Source organism: Labeo rohita, chromosome 2, assembly GCF_022985175.1.
Source record: "Labeo rohita strain BAU-BD-2019 chromosome 2, IGBB_LRoh.1.0, whole genome shotgun sequence".
Taxonomy (NCBI): Eukaryota; Metazoa; Chordata; class Actinopteri; order Cypriniformes; family Cyprinidae; genus Labeo; species Labeo rohita.
The window spans coordinates 5,166,776-5,192,667 of record NC_066870.1 but is presented as its reverse complement, the minus strand read 5'-3'; the positions used below and the strand labels follow the sequence as shown (position 1 = coordinate 5,192,667).

Below are 25,892 nucleotides of genomic sequence, written 5' to 3'. Positions count from 1 at the left end.
AACCAAACAAAAATACTACATACAGCAAACCTATATTTAAGAACAAATAACTGAATTGTAATATATTTAAGAACAGGCTTGCAAAAAGCACATGAAATAAAATAAGCAAGCAATGCAAAACATAAGTAAAATCTTTTACCTTCATTATCAAGTTCAAGTTTTTCCAGCATGCCTTCAGCAAGTACGCAGCTCTAAAACACAAAGACACGGGCTGATGATTTTATCAACAATCACTTATTTCAAGTTAGTAAGACGCTATTAGATCCTATGGAGTGGTAGCGTCCATTTTTAAACTCTGCATATCTTCAAACAAGCAGTCTGGTCAGCACACAGAAAGCAGAGTGATCTTAAATTTATAATGCTCTCCAGGCAGAGCTTTCACTCAGATTCATTACGCGCAGCAGTGAAATATTAATACACGGACACCCCCGCAAAGGTGACAGTGGAGCATTCCGAATCTGTCCGTTTTACGTCTGTGTATTCTGAGCCGAGGAAAACGACGCGCAGGTAGAGTAACCTACTTTATTTGAAGCGTATAATGTCAACACTGGGTCTGGAGCGATAACTTTGCTCTAGTTATAGCTCTGTCGCTCTCTGCTGGTCGATGACGAAACGAAATGCGAATTCAGTGATCACACATAAATCACCCGCCGCGGCATTGAGCCGCCTAGATAGACAGCATTTTTGTGGGCGTGAGCCAATATACCTGGGTCACAGCTTAAGCCGCAGGAAATAAGGTACTTACTTTATATTTTAAGGTATTAAATCAAACCGGCGACTCTTTCAAAAATACATATGTAAGCCTGGCTGTTCCCGCCACAAACACTAATAAATATATAGCGTAACGTTACTCAAAGTAGGTTGTATACATGTGACCCTGGATCACAAAACCACTCATAAGGGTCAGTTTTTCAAACTTAAGATGTATACATCATCTGAAAGCTGAATAAATAAGCTTTCCATTGATGTATGGTTTGTTAGGATAGGACAATATGTGACCCTGGATGACAAAACCAGTCATGAGGGTCATTTTTTCAAACTTAATATTTATACATCATATGAAATCTGAATAAATAAGCTTTCCATTGATGTATGGTTTGTTAGAATAGGACAATATTTAGCCGAGATACAACTATTTTAAAATAAGGTATCTGAGGGTGAAAAAAAATTCAAAATATTCACAAAATTGCCTTTAAAGTTCTTCAAATACTGTATATGACTAATCAAAAATTAAGTTTTCATACATTTACAGTAGGAAATTTACAAAATATCTTTATGGAACATGATCTTTACTTAATTTCCTAATGATTTTTGCCATAAAGGAAAAATCAGTAATTTTGACCCATACAATGTGTTTTTGGCTATTGCTACAAATAAACCCTAGCAACTTAACACTGGTTTTGTGGTCCAGGGTCACATATTTGGTCGAGATACAACTATTTTAAAACCTGGAATCTGAGGGTGCAAAAAAATCTAAATATTGAGAAAATTGCCTTTAAAGTTGTTCAATAAAGTTCTTAACAATGTATATTACTAATCAAAAATTAAGTTTTCATATAAACTTAGTAGGAATTTTACAAAATATCTTCAAGGAACATGATCTTTACTTAATCTCCTAATGATTTTTGCCATAAAATAAAAATCAATAATTTTGACCTATACAATGTATTTTTGGCTATTGCTACAAATATACCCCAGCGACTTAAGACTGGTTTTGTGGTCCAGGGTCACATATTTTATATATATATATATATAATGCAAATGACACTACAGCTGGACAAATTGGTTTAAAAATGAAATCGTTGTGTATAAATAATTTACAATAAATAATAAAATATATGTTTAAACAGGTTATCATAGATGTAAAAATATGTTTATGATAGATTACAATTGGGTCTGCGACAGGTGTAAAACAATAGAATTTATTAAAAGCACCCAAAATGTAGCAAAAGTAAATGAAGTAAAAAAATCTGATACAGTTTTAATGTGATCTTTGTTTACACCTCTTCATTTTAATAAAAATCAGCCTGTGGAACATAAGTATCTGAATATGAGGAAACTCTCTTATACTTGAGAATTTGCAACTTAATTATTTCTAATTCCTACGTAGAGTCTCACCATTGCTGTGCCAATTGTGTAATCACGTTTGTACAGTAATAGTGTAATTTATAATATTTTTTAATGTTTGTGTAACAATTTCATAGTCTTAAATAGTTGTTAGGGCTACATATCCTGCAGTTGCAATGCTCTATGTAACTCTAAAATGTAAACTTTGCATAATAATAAATAATTTGCAGTGGACTTCCATAACACATTGTCCCACATATACTGTATACGTTTTTTTTTTTGGTTAACAACTGTTTATTGAATTTTCTTCTAATAACAGTAATATAAAACAAAAAACAACTGTGCAGATCTGTATAAGTAATTTTTAAAACATTTCCACAGATTTTTCACAGGCTTTTACAGATATGCAGGTCAAACAGAATATGTTCAGTGGTTGACCTTTGTTAATTGTATATTAATGGATAAGCAACAAGTCACCAGTGCAAAATTTAAAGTCACAATTATAAAAAAAAAAAAAAGGTCAATTACAGGCAAGCATCGAATTGTCAAGAATGCCTGTATCAGATAGAGCTTGGATACATTGCTGATGCAAAATCAATCACTTTGAGGTAACTGCCTAATATATAAATGCCCAAAACAAGAACAATCATTTGCCCAACAATTTATCATTGAAAGACCTGAAACTGTATGTTAGCTGTAGAAAATGAACAAGCACTTTTGTCTTTTTAATAATTATGCCATTGGTTGATTGAAGGTGCCAATAGAGGTGCAAGAATGACTTGCTTCAATATGGGACAAATGTAAACTATTGTAAATCCCAGAAAGCACATGTGAAGTCTTTCACTCACCTGGCGTGAGGTAGAGTTAAAGGTGTATGAGGCGATAGGGGGTTTGGTGATTGAGGGGCTCAGGCTGAAGCGCTGGCCTGTGTCAGGGGGAGACGAGAGAGAGCGGGAGCGTCGTTCCTCCACACGCTCCACAGGACTGGGGGTCTCCACAGAGAAGACCGGTGGAACGGGACTCTGTGTCGGGGTGGTGGGGGGAGTGGAAAGCCCAGAGCCTGTGAGACACATCAGTACAGAAAACAATGAAGTACTGAATTTGCGAAGTGGAATTTTCTGTTCTGTTCTGGCAACCTTGCACGTATCATGCATGCAATGCAATGTTTAATGTAAGTGCAAATCTAAATTATTTCCAAAATTTTACACAGTTATCCACAATTTTGCACAAATCTGGTTGACAGAGCTTAACTTTTATATAACGCAGAACATTCCATTGATTCAGTTTTACTGTAGAGTTAATCACTCACTGGATTAATCAGAGATTCCACAGCAAACAGGTGTGTCTCATATGACAGCCCTCACATAACCCCTCAAGTACTGCGTGACACAACACATGCACTGATATATTACTGTGCCAGTCTCTACTAATACTGCCATAGCACGATCAAAAGCACATATGCTCTGAGGAATCTTTAAATCTGAAGCATGATTAGAATATCAGTACATTCATTCAGCTGAGGGTTTAAGCAACTGGACATATTCAGGTCAGGGCTTCACTCATGTATCTCTGCTGTCGAGGCATTTGGCTACAGCATGTCATTATGCTTGATCTACGGATGCTTCTCAATCAAAACGTTCTATTTTGGACCAGCAAATGTGTATGGAAGTGATTCAGATGATGGGTATCATTAGGTTATGAGACAATATGGTTTCATTTATGAAATGCACTGTTGTAATTAATTAGTTTTCTGTAGACACGGTAGGATTAGCCTTGGCCTCTTTGTTCTGTAAGAAGGGAAATGTCCATTTGAGGTTGGGGTCAGGCCGGCATCAATTAATGCTGGTGTCCCACTAGCTAATTTTCAGCTGTTCATCATTCATTAGCTTAATTTTCACAGTCATTCAAGAATCAGACTGAGTCACTGTGCACCGTCACACCTCTAAGTGGGTGGACATTAACAGCCACAGCTGGGTGTTGATGGCCCTGTCGACACACCAAAAACATCCAACTTGCCTTGATATTATCGTTCATTCATTGAGACAGACTCTCGTGTGTTTGGCAGTGACTAATAAGCAGATAGAAGTCAGAGTAAGTCATGTAATTTGTTACCCTCTTCCAGGCTAAATTATTGAGTGCGATGCACATATTGACTTCTGTAGAAGGTTTGACACTAAAATCAAATTATAAAGGAATAGTTCACCCAATAATATAAATTTTATTATCATTTACATACCCTCATGTCAAACTTTCTGTGGAACCCATCTGAAGATACTGCATTTTCATTTCAGACTACAAAGGTAAGTATAAAACCATCTCCTCTTTCCTCTAATTAATGTGTTCCTAAACTGTTTATTTAATCCACAGTGTTTCTGTTATTGTCCAATGCATGTGAATATGAGGCACACGATTGAGTGTCTGTTGCTTCACATCTAGCTGTAATATTTAAACACTGCACTGTTTCACACTGTACAACTTTGGGACCACAATGTGGGGTTAACACTGCAAAAGCAGGTGCTAACTCTGCCCCAGGGTTTCATAAGGGTTGCACAGGGTAAAAAGCTCCTAAATTACCAGTCTTAAATGGAATTGCAGTCAACATGAAATCAGAATGGACAATTCTTATTTTTTTATGAAATACTGCATGAGATCAGTAGCGATAGCAAACAACAATGGTCCAATCAATTCCCAGTGGTAAAAAAAAAAAAAATCATATCCCGCCCTATATTTTTCATGTTTAAGGTGCCGGTACACTCAGATATATGTCAAAATAGTAAAGAAAAGACTATCACAACTTTTGTGTCGACTGTAAAGGTTTAGGACAGGGATTCTCAATTAAGATCCACTCTCCTGCAGAGATTTGCTCCAACCCTAGTTAAACACCCCTGAACAAGCAAATCTACGTCTTCAGGATTACTAAAAAGGCAGGCGAGCTCTACTTGAAAGTGTAACTCGAGAACCACTGGTTTAGAATGAGGAGTTAAGTGCAATGCGAAAAACCCTTTCTTTTTCTTTTTTGCAGATGCCTGCATTGACCGGTGCTTGTGTGAGGGGGTAAGAAGAGAGTCAAAAACTTTGTGCTTAATTTGTCATCTGTTTACCAACAGAAAGCTGCTTGGTTTGAACTTCTTGGCTTCGTACATTGTTACTTATTGACAATAGACAGTGGACCTTTTTGCCTGCAAAATTTTGCTTACAAGACCAACATCTTAGGTCTCCATCATAACAAAGCCTTTCCCTCCAGCATACTGGCTGAGTGGTTTCATGAATACGCTGTAGATTCATTCATATGTCAGTAGATACAAGGAGCTCATAAGTACAGTTGTGCTGAAATCTTTTCTGTATCACTGATGCTACACTAGCAGCAATGCATGCTGAAGGACGCTTGTTGGATGAAGATACAGTACAGTAACTTCCCTATATTGCTTTCTAGAAAGCTTAAACCAAAAATACACTTCTCATGTTAAGTACATGTGGGCAGTAATCAGTAAAGGCCAATATGTGTGCACGAGAACATAAGTTTGGGATCCCAACTCTCTCCTGACATTTAGCCAGATTCAACCAGCTGGCTTGGACCTGTTTGGTGTTGCTGCGTTAGCTTCTTATTTTAGCCTTGCCACTGCTACACATTCCACAAGGGCAGATAACACTCACTCACAGCACAGGGTCAGGCTTCCAGAGAGTATGCTGGGACTCTGACCAGTTTGACTACGTTCCATGGTTCCATGTTAGTGAAATGTTTAAGTGAGGGATTCTGGTTTTACACTATTTGATGGCACCATTTACTGTGAGACCTGAAGGATGAATGCATGTGTTACTTCAGTTCAATTTTAATGATGCGATGATATAGTTTGAAAGGTGTCCACAAATCCTTTCACCCATTTCTTACATCTAATCTAATTGTGTGCCTGCTGGTTTACATTATATTTTTATCCTTGTCAGTCATGAGTAACTGTCATGCTACAAATGAGAATGTTAATATTAACACCATCCTGCATGATATTCCACACAGTGCATCCTAATAGCTTTACCATATTATCAGATTGAGCGATAAGACTATTGAGTAATATGCTTCCAACAGCTGGAACTCGAGAAACGGGGACTTCTGTGGCTCTTATTTAGCAAATAATCAATGTCAGAGTCACTCAGGAAACATCCTGGCTCTTAAAAAACATCTGTCAATCAGAACTAATCCTAACCTTTATCCTAAGCCCAAATTAAATGTGAACCAAAATTTGGATTCAGCTGACAGCGTGGTGAGGCAACCTGAGCTTGTTTGATTTGCGTCAGGAACACATTTCATGTGACACACACAGTGAAGCCCCTCAGGACCCCACTGCGACTCTAATACAACACTCCAGTCAGGCTGACATAATGTGACCTATCATATGATTTAGCGCATTTGTACGTATATCCAAACATTTCGAACAGAAAATGCAGAAAATGCAAACAAACTGACTGCTGTAATATAATAAGAAAAAGTAGGTAAGGCATAAGGTAAGCTGTTCTGTAGTTGTTCCTTTAAAGGTGGAGTGTCATTTCTACACTATGCAGCACTATGCAGATTTGCAAAAACACTGGCTTTCAAACAGATTTCCCATCCAATCCCTCTTCCTGCCATTGGTCAGCCAGGAGAGTCCCACCCCAAACTTTGTTTGAGCCAGTATAGCTCTGCTGGGCTGGTTGGGAAACCCCAAACAAGCAGGGCATTTTTTTGACAGTGCCATGATGCTTAAATAAATACTTTTAGGGGAAATAAACATGTCATTTCTGCACTACTAGCAGCACCTTAAAGTTTTGCAAAAATATTGGCTGACACAAAAAGATTTCCCAAACAATCCTTCTGTCTACCATTGGTTATCCAACAGAAAGTCCCGTCCCAAACATACGCCATTGGTTGAGCCAATATTGCTGTGTTGGGTTGGTCAGGACACCCAAACAAGCAGGATAATATTTTGATAGTGCCATAGTGTTTTATACTTCTAGGGGAATTATACAAATTTTAAAGGTTAAGAGTATCATTTTTGCATGGCTAGAAACACCATACAGTTTTGCCTTTTAAACAGATTTCAGTGTTTCCCACAGACATACAGAAAACAGACAGTCCCACCCCAAACGTACACCATTGTCTGAGCCAATATTGTTGTGTTGGGTTGGTCAGGACACCTAGACTAGCAGGATAATATTTTGATGGTGCACAAAATATCAGCTTTAAAAAGATTTCCTTCTGTCTGCCATTGGTCAGCCAACAGATAGTCCCGCCCCCAAACATATGCCATTGGTTAAGCCAATACTGCTGTGTTGGACTGGTCCAGACACCCAGAAAGCATGATAATATTTTGATAGTGCCATAGGTCTTTATATTTTTAGGTGAAATAGGCAAATTTTAAAGGTGGAGAGTGTTATTTCTGCACTACTTGCAGCACCATACAGTTTTGCAAAAAATACTGGCTTTTAAACAGATTTCCCAAACAATCCCTGTGTTTGCTATTGGTCAGCCAACAGAAAGTCCCGCCCCAAACATACGCCATTGGTTGAGCCAAAGTAGCTATGTTGGGATGGTTAAGACACCTAAACAAGCAGGATAATATTTTGATAGTGTCATAGTGTTTTTACTTTTAGGGGAAATATACTGATTTTAAAGGTGGAGTGTGTCATTTTTGTGCTACTAGCAGCACCATACAGTTTTGCAAAAATATTGGCTGACACAAAAAGATTTCCCAAACAATCCTTCTGTCTGCCCTTGGTCATCCAACAGAAAGTCCCACCCCAAACATATGGCATTGGTTGAGCCACTGTTGCTGTGTTGGGTTGATTAGGACACCCAAACAAGCAGGATAATATTTTGATAGTGCCATAATGTTTACAATTTTAGGGTAAATACACAGATTCTAAAGATGGAGTTTGTCATTTCTGTACTTATAGCAGCACCATACAGTTTTGCAAAAAATATTGGCTTTCAAACTGATTTCCCAAACAATCCCTCTGTCTGCCATTGGTCAGCCAACAGATAGTTCAGCCCTCAAATGTATATCATTAGTTGAGCCAATGTTGCAGTTGGGTTTGTCAGAACACCCAAACAAGCATAATATTTTGATAGTGCCATAGTGTTTATACTTTAGGGGAAATATACAAATTTTAAAGGTGGATTGTGTCATTTATGCACTACTAGCAACATCATACAGTTTTGCAAAAAAATTGGCTTTCAAACAGATTTCCAAAACAATCCCTCTGTCTGGGAGAAAGTCCCACTCCAAACGTACACCAAGTCAGTCCAAGGTCAAGCTGAATCTATATGTCACAGAGATTCTTAAGTTTATATTCTTAATATGCTTTTCAAAACTTGAACAGCAAAACATAAGGGTTTTGAATTTCCAATTAATGCCTCCAGTTCAATTTGAGTTTAGTAATCAATTAAAAATGCATCAAGGAATCTCAGACTGCGACCAAGAGACGAAATGTTTCAGGTGAGTCTGGTGTCTCTTTTAAGCCTTGCTCCTAATGTCCTAATGGAATCCACTGTCACATTTTTGTTTGCGTCACTGTGACAAAGGCATCAGCTGACAGCCTCAGGGCCAACCCTGAACCAAATTAGGTCTGAAATTAGTTTCCCTGCCAAGTGATTAATACAGACTTACATAATACACCATCATAGACCATTCCAGCCTACTGTAACTTCCTTTACCTCTACCCTGAAACATGTAGGCAGTCTGTTTTAACGATCTTGACATACAAAGCCAGGTCAACAGACCATGAATGATTGATCTAGTTCAAACTACAATGTGTGTCATGCAACACATATACTGTACATATCCAATAGATTATTTGATAAACAACAGTCAATACCTGCCTCATAGCATAATGCAGACTGGAACATTCCACCACCAGACAGATATCAATACTGTGTTGTCTATCTGAAAGCACTATATGGAAACATATCCTGATTAGTACTATACCGGACAAACATGCTGACTCCGACTGCCGTCTTCCGGTGAGCAGCTCCTCGTCATGGCGCCTCTTGGTCCGACGCAAACTACCAAACCTCTTCATGGGAACCAGCAGGCCTCACGTCCGGCCTGAAGATTAATCATACCCTCCCGACTAAAGCAGTGATGCACGACACAGAGATCCCGTTTGGAGTACTCAATGCCAAGTGAAGCCAAAGCTAATGTCCAGAATTCCAAAAGTGGTTCTCGTTCTCAGTGAAGCCAGATGATGGATAGCCGTACCTTCAGATGTTTATGACAGTCTCTTTGTTCTTCACAGATGCCACATGTCCCAGCAGTCCACTTGGATTCCTTCAGTACCCTTCGTAGAAATGAAATCCAGGCATTGGCTGTATTCCAGTGCTATTGATCCCCTGATTTCCTGTCTCCATGAAATGCACAATGCAGTCCGTCACTTTGCTTACAGACCCTGCTGATGAAAGGCAGACTTGCTTATGGCCCCCAGTGCCGCAGATTGTCTCAGAAGTGATGCCTCTCTTCACTTATCTATCTGCACTCCCTCTCTTCTCGCCTTTTCTCTTCTCCTCCCTCTCTCTCTCTCTGTTTGTGGACACCAGTGTGCAGCCCTGCCCTCTCTGCAGGAAATTGTCAGGTGCAGCTGTGTGTCTCTTTAAAATAGCATACATGGCAGGAAGCTGTAAAAGGAGACCAGGCAACACAAGCCGGCAACACTATTGGTTCAGTCCTTTTGCTCTTTTTGCTTGACCTCAGAATGTACATATAGACAGTACATTTCTTTTACTCCGCTACTCTTATTTTACCCATTTGGTCTTTGTGTCACCCTTTCATCCGATATTCCTGGTCTTTCTGAAACTTTCCCTTGATTGTAATTCTTAAATGTAATTACTACAATTAACTATAAATTATTAATAGTGTTTGCTAAGCTTATTGTTATATAATAATTATTATTATACATCCATCCATTGTCCAAACTGTGTTCCCTGTAAGGTTGCAGAGATGCTGGAGCCTATTTTGACTCTTATATATTACATAAGCTCTTTGTGAGCTCTCACCTGGTAAAAATACTAACGTATGTACACCAGGGGTGTGCAGTCCATATAAACTGTGAATGCTCTGCATATACCCAAGCCATCTGAGATGAGTTTGGGGCCTAGCTAAGTATTTTCATTACTATAAATTCCCTTGCATAATAAAATTTTGAGAACACATATATGATCCTGGACCACAAAACCAGTCACAAGTTTTCCATTGATTGAACGGTTTGTTAGGATAGGACAATATTTGGCTGAGATACAACTATTTGAAAATCTGGAATCTGAGGGTGCAAAAAAATCTAAATATTGAGAAAATCGCCTTTAAAGTTGTCCAAATGAAGTTCTTAGCAATGCATATTACTAACCAAAAATAAAGTTTTGATATATTTCTAGTCAGAATGGACCATGATCTTTACTTAATACCCTAATGATTTTTAGCATAAAAGAAATATCAACAATTTTGACCCATAAAATGTATTGTTGATTTCTACAAATCATATTTTCTTAAGTAAAGCCCCCTGAAAACATATCTTCATACATTTTTGGCAAAGGCAAAGTGTGTTTAAGATACATGTTACATGGCAAAATGCTTGAGCAAATTTATAAAAGTACATTTCAAAAGATTTTTATATGCACTTGTGGCGTGTATATACTGTACGTGTATGAAGCATTTTGAAAAGCACTGCTATGAATGGCTTTTCTTAGCAAAAGCTAAGACAGACTCTTTCTCCTCTTCAAATGCTCAAGTAGACTCTTGCCATGATGTTTCTTATTTGTCATCTCTCATAAATTAATAAATAAAATTGCATACCCAGTTAAAGGAGTATTTTACTTCCAGAACCAAAATTTACAGATAATATACTCACCCCCTTGTCATCCAAGATGTTTGTGTCTTTCTTTCTTCAGTCATAAAGAAATTGTATCCTGAGGAAAACATTTCAAAATTTTTCTCCAAATAGCAGACTTCTATGGTGCCCCTGAGTTTTAACTTCCAAAATGCACTTTAAATGCAGCTTCAAAGGGCTCTAAACGACATGCCGAGAAAGAAGGGTTTTATCTAGAAAAATAAAATGCTTGTCTTATCTAGCTCTGCGTAAATTTTGTGTATTCCGGGTCAATATAGTTAGGGTATGTCGAAAAACTCTCATCTTATTTTCTCCTCCAACTTCAAAATCATCCTACATAGCTGCAGAAGTACCGACCCAGTGTTCACAAAGTGAACATGCAAAGAATTCAAATGCCCTTTACAAAAAAAGGTAAAACAGTGATGTGGGACGATTATAAAGTTTAAGGAGAAAATGAGATGGGAGTTTTTCAACCTACCCTAACTGTTCACACAGAACAAGACAAGACGAGTGTTTGAGGTTAAAAAGTATATAAATTGTAATTTGTTTCAGAAAAACATCCAATCGTTTCGCTAGATAAGTCCCTTCTTCCTCAGCTGGGAACTGCATTTTGGAAGTTCACACTCGGGGGCACCACAGAACTCCATTATATGGAGAGAAATTCTAAAACGTTTCCTGAAAAAACATAATTTCTTTACAACTGAAGAAAGAAAGACATGAACATCTTGGATGATAAGGGGGTGAGTACATTTTCTGTCATTTTTTATTCTGGAAGTGAACTTCTCCTTTAAAGAAGTCATTGCTGGCCACTATTGTACACACATACAACATGTGCTTTTAACTCAACACACATCTTTTTGGAGAAGGTGCGATGCAAAATATATATCATAAAAGCTGCCCAGTCAGGGGATGGTTTCCCAAAAGCAACTATGGTTGCAAGTTCCATTGTTACCAATGGAGTACAATGGAACTTGTGACTATATTTAGCTAACAATGCTGTTTAAGTTTTTTTGGATATGCACCCTGTGAACTTTTTCTTATGCCTTTTGTTTTGTATCTTTAGAGTAGATGTTAAAAATGAGAGCGTGAATGCAAAGCAAACAGGGATTAAATGTACAGTTTATAAAGAGCCAAAAGAAACCAAACAGGTGTGAACATGCCTGGATTCGATCTGAAAAAGTTCTGTTTGTGATCTCAATCCTATAGTGTCACTTCTGCAGTTTGAAATCCCATCTCCCCCGATTGTTCAGAACTGCATTCTCTTCAAGGGCAGACAATAATACAGAAACTTTACAGCAGTGACCTATAAAAGTGCTGATACTGAGAGCTCTGTGTCCCTCTGGTGTCTGATTCCTGGTGTTTACAACACTGCCTCAGACTGCATCAATCCAATCCAAAGAGAATAACACCTTCTATACATGTTCAGAGTGAAACATAACTGAAGATGCAGTGGACAAAACAGACCATATTTCTTCTATAGTTTCAATGTATGTCTTGCTGCAACAAACAACATAGCTGTGTTTAATCAAAGCTGCAATGTTCTTTTACACATAAAAGTTATAGAAATAGCTAAGGTTTTTTTTTTTTTTTTTTAATGTACTTTGAAATATAAATAATCTTTTGATATTTCAAACTGGTACATATGATGTAAGTTGTTTGTCTGACCTACAGTGCCTCCTTGTGGGAAGTAAAGGAGATTGCTGAAACATGTTTGAGGGCCACCTCTAAAGTAAGTGTAGGCCTGAATTAATTTCTCCACTATGATAGTTATAATATGTGTGACTGAACAGAAGTGGAGCAGGTCAAACAGATGACATGAGGTAGGTTATCTCAGTGCATGTAGCAGCTCAGGTTTCATATTATTCAAATAAAGTGCACAAAGACATGTATTTATAAAGCCTTATATGCCAGCACAATGGTCATAAACATGAGTTCATGAAAAGAGCTCTTTGAAATGTTCTCTTTTGCAATGGCTTTAAAGCTTTATGTCAATGAAGGAGGCCACTTCCTGTGACCTTTTGGCAAATTAAGGCAAAGGAAACAGACTTCGGAAGAGTCCCCTTATTGTAGAACAATCTAAAAAACGTGGCCAGGAATTTTTAGGTACATTAGTTTTGGCTCAGTATGGCACACAGTAACAGGCACACGGTTTTCCTACTGCCATTACTAACGCTGGATGGATTTCTGGAATATTCTTCTCTCCGACACAAACAAACTTCTTCATACTAATAGGATAGAATGACTCACTGCTCTTTTTTTTGAGGGTGTAGACCCATAACCACCATATTTCTTAAGAAAATCCTAAGATTTTCATGTATTTAACACTTTTCATTAAGAAATTAACGTTGTAATTTTTAGTTTTTGTTTTTCTCCCACACATTAGAATGTGTCCTGTTTAATGGCTATCATACATTTTACATTTACCATGATTTACAGAAAAAAAGTAATTCAGTGTAACAATAGTTCTGGGCTCGGGCCAAAATTCCGAGCTTGGAGCCCTCCCCTCGGACAGCACGCCAAATACGCATAACCTTTACTGTTTCATTATATGTAAGTGTGAACTTGTGAAAAGAGTCTATTTAAAGATCAGAGTGCAGCCCCCAAAAATACAAATTAATTGTAATTATTCCAGTCTTTGCTACTATCCTCCAAACCCCTAGGTTTCATTCATTCGTCAGCAAGAATCATTTACATTCATTCATTTAACAGATGCTTTAATCCAAAGCGACTTGTGTGGCAACAAGTAGGGAATACATCAAGCGATTCATCCTAAAGAGGCAAACTGACATAAGTGCTCATAATACCATATATCAGGCATTGTTCAGATAAGTACAAGCTAGAAAGGGAAAAATAAGAAAAGAGTACAACAAAGGTGTTTTTTTTTGGGGGGTTTTTTTTGAGAGATGAGTTTTCAGCAGTCGCTTGAAAATTGTCAGGGAGTTGACATTCCGGACAGGGGTGGGAAAATCATTCCACCAGCCAGGAATGGTGAAAAAAAAAAGTTCTGCCAAGTGATTTTCTGCAACGGTACAATGAGGCGTCTCTCACTAGTGGATCTCAGACTTCTCGAGGCAGTGTAGATTCGTAGCAGTGAGTGGAGGTAGGCGGGTGCTGAGCCTGTGGCTGTTCTAGCATCAGTGTCTTGAACTTGATGTGAGCTGCAACCAGCAGCCAGTGCAGGGAGATAAAGAGAGGTGTGACATGGGCCCTTTTAGGCTTGTTGAAAACCAGTCATGCTGCTGCATTCTGAATCATTTGTAGAGGTTTGATTGTGCATGAAAAGAGCATTGCAGTAGTCCAGCCTAGAAATGACCAGGGCCTGGACAAGACATTGTGCATTTAAAATATGATAAAATTTAGTATGATGAAGTATCAAGTACAGGTCAGAAAAAGTATGTTGTTTCATTTTTACATACACTGACCAAAATTATAAATGCAACACTTTTGTTTTTGCCCTCATTTTTCATGAGCTGAACTCAAAGATCCAAGACTTTTTCTATGTACACAAAAGGCCTATTTCTCTCAAACATTGTTCACAAATCTGTTAGTGAGCACTTCTCCTTTGCCAAAATAATCCATCCACCTCACAGGTGTGGCATATCAAGATGCTGATTAGACAGCATGATTATTGCACAGGTGTGCCTTAGGCTGGCCACAATAAAATGGCACTCTAAAATGTGCAGTTTTATCACACAGCACAATGCCACAGATATCACAGGTTTTGAGGGAGCGTGCAGTTGGCATGCTGACTGCAGGACTGTCCACTAGAGCTGTTGCCCGTGAATTGAATGTCAATTTTTCTACCATAAGCTGTCTCCAAAGGCATTTCAGAGAATTTGGCAGTACATCAAACCGGCCTCACAACCGCAGACCACAAGTAACCACACCAGCCCAGGACCTACACATCCAGCATCTTCACCTTCAAGATCGTCTGAGACTAGCCACCCGGACAGCTGCTGCAACAATCGGTTTGCATGACCAAAGAATTTTTACACAAACTGTCAGAAACATCTCAGGGAAGCTCATCTGCATGCTCGTCATGCTCATTAGGGTCTCGACCTGACTGCAGTTCATCATCGTAACGTGGGCAAATGCTCACATTCAATGGCGTCTGGCACTTTGCAGAGGTGTTCTCTTCACGGATGAATCATGGTTTTCACTGTACGGGGCAAATGTACAGGGCAGACAGCATGTATGGTGTCGTGTGGGTGAGCGGTTTGCTGATGTCAACGTTGTGGATCGAGTGGCCCACGGTGGTGGTGGGGTCATGATATGGGGAGGCGTATGTTATGAACAATGAACACGGGGGCATTTTATTGATGGCGTTTTGAATGCATAGAGATACCTTGACGAGATCCTGAGGCCATGATAATGCATGGCCCCATGTTGCAAGGATCTGTACACACTTCCTGGAAGCTGAAAACATCCCAGTTCTTGCATGGCCAGGATACTCACCGGACATGTCACCCATTGAGCATGTTTGGGATGCTCTGGATCGGCGTATATGACAGCGTATTCCAGTTCCTGCCAATATCCAACAACTTCGCAGCCATTGAAGAGGAGTGAACTAACATTCCACAGGCCACAATCAACAACCTGATCAACTCCGTGTGAAGGAGATGTGTTGCACTGCGTGAGGCAAATGGTGGTCACACCAGATACTGACTGGTTTTTGGACCACCCCAATACGGTAAAACTGCACACTTTAGAGTGGCCTTTTATTGTGGCCAGCCTAAGGCACACCTGTGCAATAATCATGCTGTCTAATCAGCATCTTGATATGCCACACCTGTGAGTTGGATGGATTACCTCGACAAAAGACAAGTGCTCACTAACACAGATTTAGACAGATTTGTGAACAATATTTGAGAGAAATGGACCTTTTGTGTACATAGAAAAAGTCTTAGATCTTTGAGTTCAGCTCATGAAAAATGGGGGCAAAAACAAAAGTGCTGTGTTTATAATTTTGGTCAGTGTAAATACATCTGAATGATGACGGAACATAATTTGACCCATATTTTGACACTGTATTTTTTACAAAAGTTATCTGAAACATTAAAGTAGATGCTAGTATTTAATATGCTTTCTGAGTATATAAACTCAGTTTTGTAAGTTTAATTTGATGTGGAAACCAAAATCGGATGTCTTATATTTGACCCATACACTGAGTTACACAGGATAACATTTTGGCTACATATGTCTTTATAGCATTATCGTTAATAAACTGAAAATAATAAGATCTGACATTGTGAAGTAATATCAAAGCTTTTAAATCCTGCTACTGAAAGACAAACCTATCATTAAAAAAGCAGTCCAGTCATTTTTCTTTCATTTTTCATTATTAGAGCTGTGGAGGATTCTCAAACAAAAACCATTCAAAACAGGGAGGGAGATTAGTCAGTCTTTGGCTCAGGAATAGATGGCTATGTAATCAAATAAAAGAATAACCAGCTCATGTTTCAAATGTAGAGAAGGGAATGCTGCAGTACATGAACAACGGCATAAACCACACCATATAATATATGCCCTAAAACCAATCTACTATGAGTGATTTAGTAGGGCACTTTATTCATAGATATTGTGGGCAACCAGTTTGAGTAACAGACACAATGACATGATCAAAAGATTAAAGAAACATGCAGTATTCATTGATTGTCAGCAGATTTTGGAACTGACTGATTTTGGAAGCAAAACTGAGCACTTCTGTTAATCAGCCAAATGGACACAATCTCTGGAATCAAACTGAAACCAGACTGTGAAGGTGCTGTGTTTTACTGCCCTGCTTTTCATTTGCTGATTCTTGATATACTGAACCTGCAATTTTCTGTGCAAGTATGAAATGAGTACACAAAAAAGTACAAGAACAAAATGACTCATGTCTCCTTAGGACAAACTAATTTCTCATTTTAAAGTCGCTTTGGATAAAAGTGTTTGGTGAATAACAAATGTAATTAAGTTACATCAATTTGCCAGAAATTATAAATGTCAAAAAGGGTATGACTCTTAAAGTGGTAGTGATAGTAAATCCTGCCATTATTTACTCACTTTCATGTCGGCCCAAACCTGTATGACTGACTTTTTCCGCCTGAACACAAACGATATTTTGAAGAGTGCTGGGGTCCCAACAACACTGGACACCATTAATTTCCAATGTATGGACAAAATATCTTTCGAGATGTCTTCTTTTATGTTCCACAAAAGAAAGAAAGTCATACAAGTTTGGGAAGAGATGAGGGTGAGTAAATAATGACAGGATTTTCATTTTTGGGTATAGGTAAACCTTTAAAGCTGTGCGAAAAACTTACTCCTGTCACTGACAACCTTGCTTTGATTTTCTTAAAGTGACAACATGCATAGCCCCTAAAATAAATAAATGAATACTACAACTACTACTACTAATAAAAACAGACTTTTACATGCACACAAGAAACTTTTTTCTGCCCTCGAGCAACTATTCACATGCACTTGGGAATTGTTTGCATGCTTGCGCATTACAATTTCTAGTTTTATATTACCAATTTCCTTTGTGCATCACTGCCATCTTAGTATGAATAAAATAAGAGCATGGATGCACATGAATTAAAAGAGATCTACTTGCTCAAAATTTGGGTTTTCTTATGCTAGTACCTCTAATATCAAGGCCTAATGTCCAATTTAATACATCCTCTGTGACAGCAGAAAAACCTTGGGGGTCTTCTCAATTCCATGTCTATCTATATGAATATACTGTACATATAAGGGGATAAACCTGCAGCTGAATGCCTTTTTTAGCACCATTTTAAACATTCATTGTGTGTACTTATACAAGTATCATTAAAAATGGATGTTATTAACTTTTTAAATTTCCCATTTTTTTAAATATAGTGTTTATTTATTTCTAAATATTTATTCATATGAAGAATTAATAAAAATAAGTAAGCAGGTATGACCTGCAATATTCTAGATACATGTATATTTAGTAAAGAGCCATACAGGTACCTCTGGGGTAAACCATGGCATTACAAATAAAAAATATTATTTTTTCCGACCACAAAATGACTAATTTGCCTCTTTGCATTGGAATTTAAAACCCTCTATTTAACGTTATATACTACACTAATTTTAATATAAGTAACATATAGCTATTAATGGACCATAATTATTGGACAAATAGTATTTAGTACTAAATGATCTCCTTAAAATATTAAATTAATATTATTTAACTAAATTATAGAACATTTATTTAACTGAAAAATAGTTAAACTGTATGATCAAATTATAAGAAAGAAATATCTGAGGGTTAAATACAAGAAAACCATATTAACCCTTACGAAAATTAACCATGGTTTTATTATAGTAAAAGTGTAGTAACCATGTTTTTGGTGCATTGATTACCATTTGTATGACCATACAAATGGTTAAACTATGGTTAGTGTAACAAGACCATAGTTAATTTGTGGTTACCATGGTTTAACTATAGTAAACATGTTTTTTTGGTTTTATTAAAACCATATTGTTTTTTGTAAGGGTTGCCTCTCCATCACTCTCCAGAATAAAATTACACTGTAAATGTCATCGATGTAAAAATCAGTGCGTAATATGCTGTAATGTTTACCAAAAATTGCTGCAAATACCTGTATGGTGAAGCTGTCGTCTCTATCCTACTTAAACACATTCAAATGTACTGTCGACTGGTTTGTTTTGAGAGCTTCGTGAATCACGTGACCGCGTGGCGGCGACGCCGGCGAGATCAAAGCTTGTCGCAGCTCTGTTTTCAGTGGCTCTGGCATTAACAGAAGCACTACATTTTACGATTTACGCCACATTACGTGCGGTAATTTATCGTTTGAATTTAGTATTAAAACTTTACAACATTTGAAAGCTGAAACTTTGTTTAAAATCGCAAGCAGGGTTGCCAATTTGGCGTGAGATTTACATGGACAGAGTGAGAGTGTGAAACAGAGTCTGAAAGCGTGTGTCTCACGCCAAATGCATATATGCGATCTCACAGTCTGAAGCGTCTGTCATAGCAAATCAACACACGCTGTCGTGAATAATTAGCCGAAGCGTCTTCTCATAGGATAAGAACACGCAGCCTCAGGAATAATTATGAGACACCAACACGTCATCGAGGCACTTCAGTCCGTAGCCACGTTTTCCAGAACTGGAAAATACTTAAATCAAATTCCATACTTTTCTAAACCCCGTAGGAACCCTGGCATTAAGAATACAACTAGGCAATAAGCTTTCAAAGAATGATAATAGATGCAGTGATGTTAGAAGCAACATTTCAAAACTTTTTAGGATGCTGTATTTACATTACAGCTAGCTCTCCTGCATATTTCTCAGTTTTACAAAACAGAAACACAATAAAATATCCCAAAATCTATATTAGCATGATATGGTATGGTACATCAATATTTGATTCTCTACTGACATTAAGTGTAATCAAAGCAACAAGCTAAAAGAAATTTATTTGATGATAAATTAGGGAATTGTATAAGTCAGCAAATGGGCTGTGGATCTAAAATTGACCTGTAAATCCTGTAACAAGCCCTCATACAAGTCAATTCCAGGCCACCACTTGACTCTGACTAGAGAAACACTGATGTGGGCTCATGTCTGTGCCCCATTATCTTAGAAACTGCTTAATGGGCACATTAGATCTGCACAATTTAGTCTAGCAGCATGCGCTCTCATGGTTTTAGTCATTAGAAAATCAAAGGCTAAAAACCCAAATCATGATCTTACCACTTCCTGTTCTGATGTTTTGAAAGCAAGTCAACAGGAAGTCAAATTCTGTGCTACAGTGATCAGCTTCCCCAAAACCATTACAACAAAAGAGAAGATGCAAACCAGATCTGCAATCAGCACACAGAGAAAACTTTTACCATGCAGCTATTGTTTTTTGTGTTCATTTTAATCTACAGCATGAAACTGGGACAAAAAATACTTCATATAATACTTCAAATCTTCATAAACAGGCCATAATGTGAAAAAATATGTATGATAATTTATTTTTAATAAAATTGATATTTAAGGTCCTAGATGTTGATTGGTCAATATATATAATATAATAATTTAATATAATATAATTTGGCTCAGTAACAGCTAATTTCATTAGCTATGTAACAAAATAACCTAAAAACAGGGCCATTTAATTAATCACCAAGCCTAAAGAACATGGGTTGAAATCAACTAAAAATATAAAATGAACAGACTTGTGTCTCACCTTTTCTAGATTTGGAGAAGAGCTTGATGCTGGCAGGGGCTGAGCTGGACGAGGAGCGGAAGATACCACTGAAACTGAGACGGCGGGGAGATTTGGGAGGTGAGTCCTGGTGAGATGATAGTGGACGTTGGAAGATGGTTTTAGGAGTGCCTGGACTGGTCCTGGGACATACGGGGGCAGAAGCTGGGGCACAGGGTTGGCTGGCAGGCGGCTTCAAACATGGGCTAGCCGAGTCACTTCTCTCACCCTGAGGGAAAAAAAGTATATTATATATTATGTGTAAATATATAAAAGATATTTATAAAATAAACTTTTAGAGTTGTTAAAGTTACAGTATAGAAGGAACGTTCCATGTAGATCCCGTCTATTTACATTTTTGCTGATGTAATATGATTTTCTCTTGCCAAATTTAAACTGTGACCACACACAGATTAAAAGAGGAACTTCTTTTACATAAAGTAAAATGAACTGGTTTCTGAGCCATTTTAGTATAAGCAACCCCTGCCTCAAAACATCCCCCAATTCGGTCGTAGCAACCGTTGCTGTCTGACAAATTAAAGGGGTCATCGGATGCAAAATTCACTTTTACATGTTGTTTGAACATAAATGTGTGTTGGCAGTGTGTACACAACCACACTATAATGATAAAAATCCTGGCAGAATAATATACAGTAGTTTTGCACAGGCCCCTTCCACAACTGTTGATTGACACTGGCGTTTTTTACCTTAGACCTGCCCTGAGTGAGCTGTGAACAGTCCGCCATTGTTTCAATGCCTGAGCAGGGGCAGACAAGAATGCCTCCTAAGCAATTGAGGTGTTTTGTTGTTGGATGTAATAATAAACATTGCAGTCGTCATTTACTCCCGACATCTGCTGAAGATGCAGTGGATTCTCAGAGAACGGCTCGTCACCCCACAGAAGAGGGGGTGGGGTGAGCAGAGCTCATTAGCATTTAAAGGGACTTGCACCGAAACGGCTCGCTGTGAACAGATCTGTTTTTGACAAGGTAAAAAGGGTGTTGTTTTACACTAACATTGAGAAATTTTAACCAAAGTATGTTATAGACTTTTTATTAAGACCCTAAAGAATCATATTAACAAATGGGCATCTAATGATCCCTTTAAGACAAGCGTTTGCTGTTTTCTGATGTAAGTCTATGCTATGTTATGTGTTTGGATATTTTTACACAGAATATTGTTATCCCAAAATATGTCAGATAGAAGATTTTTTGCAGTGTCACACTGTAATAATAATATCCATTCATTCAGCCCAACAGAGTGGACACTTCTAAGGTCTGGTTCTCACTAGTAACTAACTATTAACTATGACTTTTGCCTCAGTAGACTCCTAATTACTGCTTACTAATAGTTATTAAGGTTGTTGTTAAGTTTAGGTATTGGGTAGGAATAAGGATGTAGAATATGGTCATGCAGAATAGGTGCTTTGTAAGCACTAACAAACAGCCAAAATGCTAGCAATATGCATGCTAATAAGCAACTGGTTAATAGTGAGAATTACTTCCTATACTAAAATGCTATCATATTTTTGATTCATATTTCCCCATAGGGATATAAAAAAGGGTTGGTTAGCACATTATAAGCCATAAACCAAATCAACCAGCTATGAGGAGAATCACAGCATTACAAACTTTTATCCGAAGCAAAAAAGTGTATGAAAAATGGATAATATAAAACTATTCATTTGAATGTGATGATTGTATACAGTGCTGCTTGAAAGTTTGTGAACCCTTATATTATATATATACCCTATATTTCTGCATAAATATAACGCAAAACATCATCAGACTTTCACACAAGTCTTTAAAGTTGACAAAGAGAATCCAATCAAACAAACAAGACAAAAATATATACTTTGTCATTTAGTACTGAGAAACATAATCCAGTGTTAAATATTTGCGAGGTACAAAATTATGTGAATCTTTGGTTTCAGTATCTGTTGTGAGCCCTTTTTGAAGCAATAACTGCAGGTAACGTATTTTGTAACTGCTGATCAGTCCTGCACAACGATTGAATTCTGTACTGAATTCATACAGGACAACAGTCTTGTACAGAAACACTTGAACCCTGTGATGTTGGTGGGTTTCCTCCTAAAAACTGCTTGCTGCAGGTCCTTCCACAACATTTTAATTAGATTAAGGTCCGGACTTTGACTCGGCTGTTCCAAAACATTACCTTTGTTCTTGTTTAACCATTTTTTGGTAGAATGACTTATGCACTTGGGGTCCTTGTCTTGCTGCATGACCCACTTTCTCTTTAGATTTTAGTTCATGGACAGATGTCCTGACATCGCCTTTTAGAATTTGCTGGTATAATTCAGAATGTATTGTTCCATTAATGATGGCAAGTCGTCCTGGTCCAGATGCAGCAAAACAGGCCCAACCATGATACCAATAACCATCTGACTTGTCCACATAATATTTATCAAACTGCAAACAGGCAGCAGTATTTTTTGGAGAGTTGTGGCTTTCTCCTTGCAACCCTGCCATGCACGCCATGGTTGTTCATTGTTCTCCTGATGATGGACTCGTAAACTTCAACATTAACCAATATGAGAAAGGGCTTTAGTTGCTTAGAAGTTATCCTGGGGTTCTTTGCAACCTCGGAAACAATTATACATCTTGTTTTGGAGTGATCTTTGTTGGTTGACCACTTCTGGGGAGGGTAACTGTGGTCTAGAATTTCCTGTCTGACTGTGGATTTGTGAAGTCTAAACTTTTTAGAGTTTGGTTTGTAACCTTTTCCAGCCTGATGAGCACCAACAACTCTTTTTCTGAGGTCCTCAGAGATCTCCTTTGTTTGTGCCATGATTCACTTTCACACACATGATCAGACTTTAACAGATCCTGTTCTTTAAATAAAACAGGGCATAAACTGACACATAATTGTCATCCTATTGACTGAAAACACTTCTGAACAGATCTAATTTCACCTTCAAATTAACTGCTAATCCTAGAGATTCACATACTTTTGCAACTCACAAATATTTAACGCTGGATAATTTTTCATAATAAATAAATAAAGTATACATTTTCATCTCATGTGTTTAATAGGGTTCTCTTCAAAAATTGTGTGAAAATCTGATGAAATTTTTTGGTCATATTTATGCAGAAATATTGAAAATTCTACAGGGTTCGCAAACTTTCAAGCAGCACTGTATTTAGAAACAATATATTTCAAGTTTATTGCAAAATATGTATATGAATATACAAATATGTGCTTTTGGAGCATGACACAATTACATCAATGCGGTGCCTCATGGGAGTGGGCGGAGCTCAGCACTCATTTGCTCACTGCAACTACTGATTGGTGGAATGTTCTGTACAGCATTATGGGTAATGTAGTTTTTCACTAGAGATTCCACTGTTAAACACGATAACTTAAAAAATAAGTTTAAAAAATGCAAACTGATGACTTCAACAAAAGCATATACCATCGATTAACATCCTAAGAGTTCACAACAGCTCTGTCTTTAAAGGTTTATAAGTTATCATTAAAATCAATTTCCCTATGGAGAAAACAACTGCCACCCGACTGTTGCACTCTATGGGACGTTCTATAAAGCTTGCTTGACTGAACAACAGTAACCAAGAATATGGAGCTATATACAGGAAATTACATTAGCACAGTCAACTGATTCTGTAACACTCAGCATGATATCTCCAGCTAAGTAATGGACACAGAATCTACTGGCCCATCAGCCTTATCTGGGTTGAATCAGCCTGGCAATGTCAAAAACAAGAAGCAAGAATGAAGTACTTCATCTGCCGATGTGATAACAGTATAGAATGTTACTACATCAGCATACTACTTGAAAAAGCAAGACAAAGCCAAAACATTGCACAAGACATGCTGATGGAGAAATATTTTCAACAAGAATTGAGACGAGATAGGAACTTATCAACTGTGAAGTTACCTCAAGGCTTCAAGTCAAATCGACGCTTATAAACAATGACCTAGGTTAACAATCCTGTAAAGGTTTTAATGAAATGAATCATTATTAACTGTATATGAAATGATTAACCATTCACAAATATTGTTAGTTCTTTTACAATTCAGTTAGACTGTTTTTTTTTCAGTTAGACAGTCTCATTAATACTTTTGAGAGAAGTTTAACTGTTTTGTGTGGCTGACCTTAGCACACAAAGCCACACCTGAAAGCAAGCTATGTTTTCGCATACTGCATTGCACAATGGACAATCAGTTTTGAGTGAAGCCGGCTCTAAGCCCAGTGCCCTAAAAGTTAGTATTTCAAAGCACTGACCTTGAACTTTTTGGCAAACACTTTGTGTTTATTTGTTAATGTGCCTATTCACTAGGCTGCTGTTGCTTCACAGGCTTTATTTGGCTTTAATTACAAGGGGAAGGGTAGACGTCACCTTCCAGCTTAGGTCTGAGTGGGCGAGATATATATATTAAATGTTGTAAAATAGGGGGTGAATCGTTTTTACAAGCACTGTATATTTGGCACAGTTCATTCATGTTTAATATTAGGCATGTATCACATCAACAAGGCAAATAAATATAAAAGCCATTAGAAATGTAATATGGCAATAAATAATGCAGAACTACTTGACCATTTCATTCTGATCCACTACTTCATTTAATTCAATTAGAAATCTTGGCACATGCAGGACCAATTTTCTTTCCATTTAAGTCCTGGCTTCATTTTTTCCCTTTCTTTGCAAAATCATCATAGCCGCAAAGAAAGCATTAAAATTGTTGAGTCTGGAACTGAAAGAACAGTATGTGCAAAGAAAATTTGCCTTGCCTTTTATTCATGAGCAACGTTTCAGCCAACGTTACTAAGCCAGGTCAACCGCAAAACTAGCACAGACAGCACACTCCCACTCTTTTCTTTACTAACAAACCTGGTCTTCATTGCTCAAGTGCATGTTTAAACAAGTCAGCTCTATTTCTGTGTAACACAACCCACAGTATAACAATCCACACATCATTCCTTCAAAACGCACATGCAAAGGCTTTGTTCCAAAACCTAGTGACCCAGTCTTGCTCTACTGTCTACATACAGTAGGTAGCAGCTTTATAAGGAAGCAACCTGAACTGAAATGACTGATTTGGAATGCTCTGCATATGGAAATGTAACAAATGGCATATATTACACTTTATATTGCCATATATCTTACCTATAAGGCCAAATATATTTTTCACATGCATACGTTCTCATATGTTAATTATATCTATATGTGACCCTGGACCACAAAACCAGTCATAAGGGTCAATTTTTTGAAACAGAGATTTATACATCATCTGAAAGCTGAATAAATTTTCCATTGATGTATAGTTTGTTAGGATATGAAATATGATATCTGACGGTGCAAAAAAAATCTAAATACTGAGAAAATCGCCTCTAAAGTTGTCCAAATGAAGTTCTTAGCAACGCATTAGCGGTATAATGGTACACAGATGTCATGGTGTGGTACGTACCTCGGTTTGAGGGTCACGGTTTAATGCGATTTCGGTACAACAGAAAAAAAAACAAATCTACTATGCTAGGTTTCTTTTCCTTTTTTTTTTAAACAGACAGTAGTACAAATTAGTTTTTTCCACCTACACGTGAAAATACTAAATATTAGATCAAATTAATGTCATGTATAGGCTATAAAATCTGTAGTACATATATACATACAAGGAATAAATACTTGTAATATATTTAATTTAGTTAACTAATAGACAAGTGGAAAAACCTCTGCGACACGTAATGTAGCCTATATTTGAGTTTTAGTTC

The 25,892-nt window shown here is 37.5% G+C and overlaps 1 protein-coding gene across 5 annotated transcripts in view; it reads right to left on the bottom strand.

The window, feature by feature from the left end:
* prkag2b (protein kinase, AMP-activated, gamma 2 non-catalytic subunit b) overlaps nt 1–25,892 on the bottom strand; it is a 47,308-nt gene that overhangs the window by 12,024 nt on the left and 9,392 nt on the right. For 3 of the 5 annotated variants that reach the window (XR_007829954.1, XM_051138310.1, XM_051138320.1), the window contains exons 3-5: nt 20,126–20,372; nt 2,916–3,127; nt 140–191 (exon numbers count right to left, since the gene is read on the bottom strand). Coding sequence is in view for 4 of the 5 variants with exons in the window: in XM_051138310.1 (XP_050994267.1) it covers nt 140–191; nt 2,916–3,127; nt 20,126–20,372 (511 nt within the window). In the remaining variant the exon portion in view is untranslated. Of the gene's footprint in view, nt 1–139; nt 192–2,915; nt 3,128–9,023; nt 9,637–20,125; nt 20,373–25,892 lie in introns of those variants that run through there. The other 2 variants (XM_051138325.1, XM_051138333.1) reach the window with 2 other exon arrangements.